Source organism: Austrofundulus limnaeus, unplaced genomic scaffold, assembly GCF_001266775.1.
Source record: "Austrofundulus limnaeus strain Quisiro unplaced genomic scaffold, Austrofundulus_limnaeus-1.0 Scaffold5, whole genome shotgun sequence".
NCBI classification, from domain to species: Eukaryota; Metazoa; Chordata; class Actinopteri; order Cyprinodontiformes; family Rivulidae; genus Austrofundulus; species Austrofundulus limnaeus.
Window position 1 is genome coordinate 2,325,252 of NW_013952407.1, and position 9,514 is coordinate 2,334,765.

The 9,514-nt window shown below is 39.5% G+C and overlaps 1 protein-coding gene and 1 long non-coding RNA gene across 3 annotated transcripts in view; one reads left to right on the top strand and one right to left on the bottom strand.

Moving 5' to 3' along the window:
• Positions 1–1,409, bottom strand: part of LOC106531104 (uncharacterized) — a 6,340-nt gene extending 4,931 nt beyond the window's left edge. The window contains exons 1-2 of the long non-coding RNA XR_001311865.1: positions 1,320–1,409; positions 1,118–1,159 (exon numbers count right to left, since the gene is read on the bottom strand). This is a non-coding gene — a long non-coding RNA (uncharacterized LOC106531104). The remainder of the gene's footprint in view (positions 1–1,117; positions 1,160–1,319) is intronic.
• A 142-nt stretch (positions 1,410–1,551) lies between these two features.
• Positions 1,552–9,514, top strand: part of ampd3a (adenosine monophosphate deaminase 3a) — a 16,708-nt gene continuing 8,745 nt past the window's right edge. Inside the window, exons 1-8 of one of the 2 annotated variants that reach the window (XM_014026890.1) lie at positions 1,556–1,654; positions 3,013–3,093; positions 3,384–3,459; positions 7,760–7,982; positions 8,349–8,529; positions 8,637–8,802; positions 8,891–9,110; positions 9,250–9,379. In XM_014026890.1, coding sequence (XP_013882344.1) covers positions 3,405–3,459; positions 7,760–7,982; positions 8,349–8,529; positions 8,637–8,802; positions 8,891–9,110; positions 9,250–9,379 — 975 coding nt within the window. In that variant the 5' untranslated portion in view covers positions 1,556–1,654; positions 3,013–3,093; positions 3,384–3,404. Of the gene's footprint in view, positions 1,655–3,012; positions 3,094–3,383; positions 3,460–7,759; positions 7,983–8,348; positions 8,530–8,636; positions 8,803–8,890; positions 9,111–9,249; positions 9,380–9,514 lie in introns of both variants that reach the window. The other variant, XM_014026880.1, reaches the window with a different exon arrangement.

Here is a 9,514-nt window from a genome sequence, read left to right on the forward strand (position 1 = left end):
CCTCTAGTAATATATTTACTGAGAAAAATGGTGACGTGTTCAATACTTATTTTACCCGCTGTATTCACTTCAGTTCTTGAAATAAAAATCTGCTGCAGGTGAGAATTATTTGTTAAATAAAATGTCTAATTTTCAGATTTACAGGTAGTTMTTTTTTTTTTTTTGCCCAACCCGAAACAATTATCAAAAGCTGCAAGGCTTTAGAGTCCAAATGAATCAGTGTTTCTCAAAGTTTATTTTTGAACTAAGCTGATTTATTATTGTAATGCAGAATCAATCATTTTTTATTCAGCAAAAATGTATATAAAACATTAATAAACACTGCATGCATCACTTCTATATTTGTTTCAAATTTTGTCCTTTGCATTATTATTTTTTGTATTTGCATAGCGACTCTTKGTGTTATTTTAGGCAAATATGTGTATCTTTCAGGGTTTAATCGTTTTTTGTATAAAAATATAAACTAGGAGAACATTTAATCACCTTAGCTTTTACTGCATCACTATGGTAATATAACCAAAGCAAAGCAACACTGCCATCTAGTGGTGAATTATCTCCATGTATTTATTATCTTTTACATTTATTATCTTTCTTCCTTTCAGGGTCATGGTGGGTCACTGACGCCCACCTTCAGCAGTAGCTGTGGGAGGGGGCAGGGTACACCCTCGACAGGCTGCAAGTCCAGCACAGGGATTAAGCTATTTGTATTTTTATTTTCAGGACAGAAGTTCTAAACTGAAAATGATGCAAACTGGGGTGGTCACCAAAATAAATTCCCTCTAAGAACAGCATGAATGGATGTACTCAGTGAACAGTCTAATTATGTGAAGCTGTCACTCCTTCAGTAAGCCAATCAGCTGGTGACGCCACCAATGTGCATCAATAAACCGCTCAGTCTGGGTCAGCGTGAAAAAAATAATACCCACATTCCAGGACGTATAGTGCTCGGTAAGATGCAGCTCTGCTCTTTGCATTTCTCTTCTCACGTGGCTTAGAATAAACTCATTCTGTTTGGAAGATGACCTAAAGATATAATAACTACAAAACCTTCATTGACRGAATGAAAAATGAGAAGGAACTAAATCTGATGTGGACATGAATATACGCATATACTCACATGGTCTGTTGATCTGCTCACTCAAACATGGTTAGACCACCACTGAAGGAAGGAGAGGACATAAAAATAAATGTGACAAAACTGTTAATCAAAATGATACAGGTCCAGGACTGAGTAAGATGCATAAAGTCATCTGTTAAGGCTCATCTGAGAGGATTAGCCTCCTAATCTCAACTACTGTGAGGTTAAATCTGTGGGCCACCTGTTGCTCGAGGCCACACCGTCAGATCCAGGTCTGCTGGAGTGATGTAAGAAGTTGTACAACACAATCACCGCACAACAAGACWCTTTATTCTTCTTTACAATACTTTTCTTTCATATAATTGATTTTATTTTATTTTCTGTTCTTGTTTTGTTTGTTTGCCTGCTTGGCCTCAGTTTATCTTTACTTTCTGCTCCCTCCTCCCAACAGGCCCAACTTTTCTAACGATCACACCTGCCCTCTGCAGCTCATTACCGCCTTCAGTTCATGTAACGTCTGTGGATTTCAGCAGCAGCAGCTCTGTCAGCTCAGTCTTTGGCTTTCTTCGTGTCATGGTTAGTCTTTGCATTACACAACAGCTCATTGTGTACTTCAGGATTTCTAAATTTGCAGCGCCTTAAGTTTGTTTTTGTTCAGGCAACGCTTATTTATCTACTTTCACCTGGCTGCCTCCAGGGCCTCAAGTCTACGTTTGAGCGTGCCCCATTTCTTTTTACGCAAGAGCAGGAGGAAATGTGTGAGATAACGTTGTAACAGTCTGCAAGCTGGTGGAGAAATATTGTCAGACTTAAGCAAACTTAGAAAACTACTCTTGCTGTAAAAAAAAAAAAACACTCATCAACTGCATGTGTGACAGTCGTGTTTTTACACATAAAAACAGTAAATTTACAAAAGATCTGTGGATTTGAAACCAAAACTTTAAAGAGTTCATGTAAAAAAAAAGTTTAAATTAAAATGTAAGCAATGAAATGTGATTCTGGAACATTTCCAACAAAACACATTAATTTCGTGTGGTTTTCTGTCCAGTTTTAAAACAGTGGTTCTCAAAATTGGGCTCAGGACCGCACTGTGTGTTTTGAAACGTCAAGGTGGGGTCTTCAAAACATTTTCATAATTAATACGTTTAAAAATTACATTTTTTGCCATAGTTGTTACAAAAGAGTGAGGTCAGTATACGTAGAAATAAATGAAATTAGCATAAAAAATAATATATAGGCCCTTTGTTATTTTTACAGCTGTTTTTTCTCTTTTTAGGCTACTTAAAAGGCTCTATGCAATGATTCCAAAACAGTTTAGTTCTTATAAATCGGACCACCCTTTCAGGATTTACATGTCATCAAATTCTTCATTAAAACATTGCTGAGCCCCTCAGACACATAGCAAYCAAAAATTTCTTAATTTTTCAAACCAAAACAGAAAACGGACTGGACAAAACATTTTAGGTTTTAAAATGATTTMGGGGTCTAGGCATTAAGTGACTGAAACTCACRTGRTAACTGTGATGCAATGCCCAGGCKGGACAATGCATMTGTCAAAGTGCCTAAATGTTGTTATAACCTTGTTTAATTGATCTCAWATYTTTATCACCCAAAAACCARTGGGGGCACAGGAGCTGCTACTGTWATTTTGWGGATCAGAAGCTGAACAGTTTGGGAACCATTGTTTTAGAGTACCACAAAATGATGTGCAGATTATTGTAAATTTCCATGAAAGAYAGTCAGATGAAGTACTGATAATTTTGTATCTTTAAATCGATCATAAATTAAGTCCAAGTAAAATAAAAACAGTGAAATAATCAAGCAGGTATAAGGGTTAGAAAGTTATGTTGCTCAGCTGTGGCCATGAAAGAGTTAAGGATGGAGTGGTTTACGCTGCAGGGAAGTCGATAAGATATCCTGTTCTTTCGCCACAGCTGGAGCACAGCATGACTTGGAGATTTTTGGGAGAGACTTTGCTCAGTTTTTAACCCACTTCAGAAACCACAGAGGAGGAGGTGAGTGGATGACTTTGACATATCGGTGTCTAAAAKAAGTGCTGAACGCAAAGATGATAAACAAAGAAATGTTTTGCCACATCTTGAACTTGTTTTTTTTTTTATCTTTGCATAAGAAGCACATTTAGAAGTTGCACTTCTTTCATATTCATTAACATCTAAAGCTAGCTCTGATTGCTTCATATGTTCCTGAACATGTAAATGTGTCTCAGAGCAGAGCTGTGAGGAGGGCTGCTGTGTTGCCATGAGTGAGAGCTCTTTCTATGGTTTCCTTCTTTCGTCCTCTCCAGGGCCTGGTCACTGGGGGAAAGATGAAAAGAGGAGACGCACCTGTTTCAAAGCAGTCAAGTGCTTGTTTGGGTACAAGTAAGCTTCTTTCTTTCCCTCTCACTTTTATCTCTGCATTGTGCTAAATAGACCTCTCGTGTCTTTTCTTATCCGTGTGATGCGACTGTACCGTGGTGCGAGCTCTGGTGCTCAGCCAGTAAGAGCCGGGAGGTTTCCGAGAGATAAAGCAAGCAGAATTTAGTGAATCAGGTCTGAGATATGGCRGAGTGGTCCATTAACAGCATTCTCCACTTTCCAAAGGCCAAATGAATGAATCATGATCCTTTTTCTCTAAAGTAACTGCAGATATGAGTGGCCAACTCCTTATTTCCACACTGAAGTTCATTTTAGCAGACTCAAAAATGCAAAGTTGCTTACATCCATGTTATTATCATCCACAGCCTGAGCCACAATACTCTCTAAAGCTAAAATCATTATGTTGTACTGTATTACTCATACTGTGTAGAGAAAAACACCCTTAATAATCTAAATTTATTGTACTCTTTTCCACAATAAAGTTCAATCAGATATGATATTAAAATGTATTTGTTAAAGGGGTGGGGGTGGCTGTATTATGCAAAAATACTTTTTTGAAATTTATATTYTGTTATAATGTCATTCCCTCGTCAAAAACATGCCCAGAGTGTTGCTTTGACTCATTCATGCATGTTTGAGAAATCCTCGAATCTCCTGTTATCCATGTGGAGCTGCCTAAACCCTTGTTTGTACAAAGCTCCGCCTACTAACACACAGCTCCACCCTGGAGCCAAGCTCCGCCCCACAGAGCATCCCAGTTCATTGTTGTGAAAACATGCTGCAGTGGAAATCTCTAACGGTGGGAGGTTCATAAAGAGACAGAGGCCAATTTCAAGGCGTTTAGATAGGCTTTGATGCAAAGTACAATTTTTTTAATAAAAATAAAATAGTTACTTGTCTGTAGACTTGAATTGTGTTCTTGGAAAATACACAATACCCCACCCCCGTATAAAAATGGCAAGGGTCTGAAATAAATAAACTCTATTTTAACATATTTTTGCACTTTGTGTAGTCATAACACTGAAATGGTAGGACCCTTTTTAAATGTTTGAACAGAAACTTAAATTCATTTAACAAAATGTGTAACTGGGGAAAATGGTGCAACATAAAACTAATGCTCATGTATTTTACACCATCAGCAGAATCAAACAATTTAAACATGCAACTGCCTGGTTGCCGAGCTAAAGAGCATCTCAAGCATCACATGCAGATAAGCAGTGAGGAGGGGTCAGCTATATTTGTGATGCTTCTTTGCAAATGAAATGGAGTGGGAATCTTCTGCCTCATTCTCTCTGTGTATACARTGGGTTCGTCTCTAGATTTTGTTAGTTTGTGTCTGAAAGTTAGAACTAAATAGCACTTTGGGCTACTGAGGTCACATTTTTAGTGTCACTTTATAAACAAGGCAAAGACTGGCTTCTCTGTCGACATGGAAATAGAGAAATGGGCAATTGAAAAAKCCCCCACCAAAACCAGCTGTGGACTGATGTAAGCTCATGAAGCAAATTGCAGGCTGAATCTGGTGAGGTGAATCTATGTGCTCCACAGCGTCTGACTCAGTTATAGCTGTAAGCAACACTCAAGGTAAGTGCAACAAGCCCTGAAAAGACACAGAATCCAGTTAAAGATGTTTATTTTACTGAATTATTTTAAACACTTCTTTATATCTGAGCAAATGAAATTCTGAAATGTAGAGAAAAGTAAGAGAGGGAGAAAAACTAGTAAAGACTACTGAAGTTAAAGCTGCTTCAGTTTGTACCAGACTAGTTTTTAAGTTGGTACAAAATTAATTTAAGAAGCTTTCAGTTCACAATCACTACAGCTCTATGGTTAGGCTAGCTTTCTTTTTATTTTTTTACTGTACAAGTTGTAAAAAGTATTGCGCTTGACAGCAGCAGTGGTGCATGCCACTAACGTTGTGTGTCTGAAATGATAAGTTTCTTTAAAAGGAGCCTGGATTAAGTTACAGTATGTCATGTGGTCCTTCTCTTTTGCTTCATCACTCCAAAACTCCAGAGTCAGAACTGCACTTTGTACCTCTAAGACCTTCATTATAAATCTGTCTAGTTTACCTCCCAGAAGAAGCATCAACGCAGCTACTGTCTGAATGTAAACAAGATGTTATTATCAAGCTTTATTATCTATGAGAAAATGAGCACTACAAAAAATATAAAACAAGGTGCCATTATGATTTGTATCAGTTTAGGATCATTCTTTCCTAAATTTGAACAATTTAATTTACTGGATCAAATCCAAATGTGCCAGGGTGAGCCATTAAACCAGTGCTCAATTCAAAAAGCTTTCAGCATACAGTAATGATGATCCTTTCAATCCATCCCCCTGGTGGGCTTGTGTTTCCTCTTAAGTATCGGTTACAGCTGATGGCTTTAGTGTTGGAGCACATTTCAAAAGAGGAGGTATTACTTTGGACAGATGAAGCTTGTTGGGACAAAACAGAAAAGAGTATAAAGGAAAACACAAAAAGATGACACAGAGTAGGGGTCTGCAAACTTTACAAACAAATTATGTTTAAATTATTTTGTCCTGAGCCACAAAAWATACTTTAAGGTAAATAAAGATAACAACTCATTTTAATGTATAAAACAAAAGGAACCTTTATGTTTTTTATCAAATGCAGGTTGCCTAATTTTGCTGTCTTATTAGTGCCATTCTGTCGTAGAGATTTCATTCACATGCACTACCAGAGCACCCTAGTTTTTCCCAGTTATTTTAATTTGATYTTCAAGCAGCTCAAGTCTAACGAACAGCTTGAAATGGTAAAAAGATAAGTGCTGAACTGCCAAAGGTTTAAAAAAAATTGAAAGTTTACCCAAAACTGAAAGTCGAGGTGTTTGTGAGTTCAGTTTCCTTCAAGCACTCAGAAACCGGTGGAATCTCTGARGAGAAGAGGTGTGGCAGACTCGGAGCCACAACAGCATCAGATGACAAGTTTCTGAGCGGCACACAGGCCCTGAACTTCACGTTAATAGTGGTCGTAGAAGGCAAGGCCGTTTTAACTGTGAAGAGAAGACTTAAAGCTGCAGGTTGACCGGTCTAGTCCAGCAAGAAACCCATTTCTAAGAGCTCAGAATAAGAAACAAGACAGTTAAGATTGGAAAAAAGTTGGTGTTGACTGATGAGTACGGATTAGAAATCTATAGTTCAGCTGGACTTTTGTATGGTTTCTCAGTGTGACAACTGTTAAACATGGAGGAAGAAGTGTGATGATCTGGGGCTGTCTTGCTGGATCGAGGGTTAAGTCTGTCACACCTCCTCTCATTAGTTTCCTCCATTTTCTGAGTGCATTGTGATGGTGAAGGAAACTGGACTCACAGACACCTTGACTTTCAGTTTTGGTTAACCTTAAATTTTTTTAAACCTCTAGAAGTTCAGCACTTTGTACCCTTTCATGTTGTTTCTGCAGGTTCATCAGGAACAGCCTCTCATTAGTAGAACTTTGCAGGTCTTAATGTAYGTGTACATTGATTTTTAGTTGCTTATTCATACATGATGTGCTGGTGAACACATTTAATGAAGCAGGGGCACTATGGGCGATGCAGTATCAAAGCTGCGTCACTCACACCAACATGTTCCTTTGAAAATTGGTTGTTTTTTAAATATTTTTCTCTTCACTACATAGCTGTAAAACCTCTGTAATTCAAAAAGCACTCAAAGTAGGTGTTAACTGGACTTGAGCTGCTTGATTATCAAAAAAAAAAAAAAAAAACTGGAAAATGAAGGTGCTCTAAAACTTATGACCAGTAGTTAATCAGCAAAAAACTGCAAAACGTGTCAATGAAAATGTCAGTTATTTGAAAATTTAGTTATTAAAAAAAATCATCTTGGGTGGCACAGTGGTGTAGTGGTTAGAGCCATCGCTTCACAGCAACAAGGTCACAGGCTCAGCTTCCAGGCCTTTCTGTGTGGAGCTTTCATGTTATCAAAAAGACCATAAACATGCATGTTAGGTTGATTGGTAACTCTAAATTGTCCTTACATAGAGCTTCAATGGTTGTTTGTCTCTATGGGGGCCTGTGAGGGACCTGTCTCCTATCCAGGGTGTCCCCCTCTCGTGCAGTCCCTGCTGGACACCAGTAGTAAATTCAGCTGTTAAAAGCAGTTCACGCAGAGCTCTGTAGGTGGCGCCACTCTGCAGGTGTTAATATCTGGTTGCCATCCATTTAAACCCTCACTCAGGTAACTTTGTGTTTACACGACATGAACCGCTCAAAGTGAGATAAGCTCCGAACAGAACAGGTTCTTGGTTTCCTGCCTTTTGACTTACGCCCCTGTCTTCTTGCAGACATGCCTCGGCAGTTTTACAAGGTAACTCTGAGTGAGGTGGAGGAGGAGAAGCAGCTACTAGCAGAGAAAGTGTACGCCTCAGCGCTGAAAGAAGAAGACAACAAGGATGCGTTGTCAATGTTCACAGTGCCCGAGGACTGCCCCATCGGGCTGCAGCAAGCCAAAAACCATGAGCTGCTCAAGGACCTGGCAGAGCAACAGTCCGAGGAGAGCTCCAAAAGGTACACGCCACTCAYCCACAGGTCTGACAAAGCATGTCGAAGCACAAAAAGAACTTCACTTTAAGTAAATTTACAGCAGCTTCTGTTAAAAATGAGGGCATAATCATCATCTCAAAAGTGGGGGGGGGAACACATTTTTTAAAGGTCTTTTTCTGCTTTGCTAAAAAAAGTGCGTGTGTGTGTGTGGGGGGGGGGGCACATTTATTTAAAGGTCTGTTTTTTCTGCTTCGGCTAAAAAAAAGTGGGGGGTATATAGGGCACAGATTTTGGAAGTGGGGGGGGGGGGCATGTCCCACCCCGTACCTATGGCGGTTACACTCATGGTTAAATATACACCTAACAATAATTATCTTGCTCATTTTTCAGGAGAAAAAGTTTCATGTTGATTCGCTCCCAGTCGCTGTCCTTGCAGATCCCAGTGACTACAGATGGCTCAGGTCCGGGGACCTTTACACCATTAATGTCCGCCAGCTCCACTTTCTCATCAGCGCCAGAAACCTGTCCTGATTTCCAGAGAGTCACTATCAGCGGTGATTACTGTGCAGGGGTGAGTGTCATGGGCCTGGTGCTGGTTTTCATATTGATTTTCACCACCTGTTCCTACAATCTGATTWAAAAAATAATTATAATAATTTATGAGTAATGTCCACTCAGATCCCAGTAGAAGACTACGAGCAGGCTGCCAAAAGTCTGTTTAAAGCGCTGCTGCTTCGAGAAAAGTACTCCAAACTGGCCTATCACAGATTCTGTCGAACAACAAGCCAGTTTCTGCGCATTGCTGAGAACACAACATGGAATGAAGATGATGAGGTTCTACCTGGTATGAAAAGAATAAATATATCAATTTAACCTTTGAGAAGATGTTTCATGCTGCTTTGACATCAACAGAGCAGTACTGTGTCCACCAGACATGTGCCCGTGTCCGATGGAAGGTGAGGACCCTTACAGTGAGGAGAACATCCCTGAGCAGCTCAACTATGAGCTGAAGATGAAGGATGGGATCGTGCACGTGTACGACGGTGCAGAGGCGCTCGGAAAGGATCAYCCCCTCGACCTTCCCTACCCGGACCTGGAGACGTTTGCCATTGATTTAAATCAGGTGCTGGCAATGATTGCAGATGGACCCACGTAAGTTGTCAAAATAAACAGACTTCACTATCCTGCGGGTTGAAAAACCAGTTGGTACCACTCATTCAGCACACACGTATCTCCGAGTAACAGTATGCAACATAAAAACTGAGTTTTTTCTTTCTTCTTTTTTTCATAGAAAAACCTACTGCCACAGAAGACTAAACTTCTTGAGCTCCAAGTTCAACCTGCATGAAATGCTAAATGAGATGGCAGAGCTTAAGGAACTGAAAAGTGTTGCTCACAGAGATTTTTACAATGTTAGGAAGGTACGTATTTCATGRACAGGGTATTTGCACCGCAACTCAACAGCAAGTGTTTTAAAGGGGCAATATCATGTAAAATCAACTTTTTTGAGTTTTATATCATGTTATAATGTCATTCCCTCGTCAAAAACATGCCCA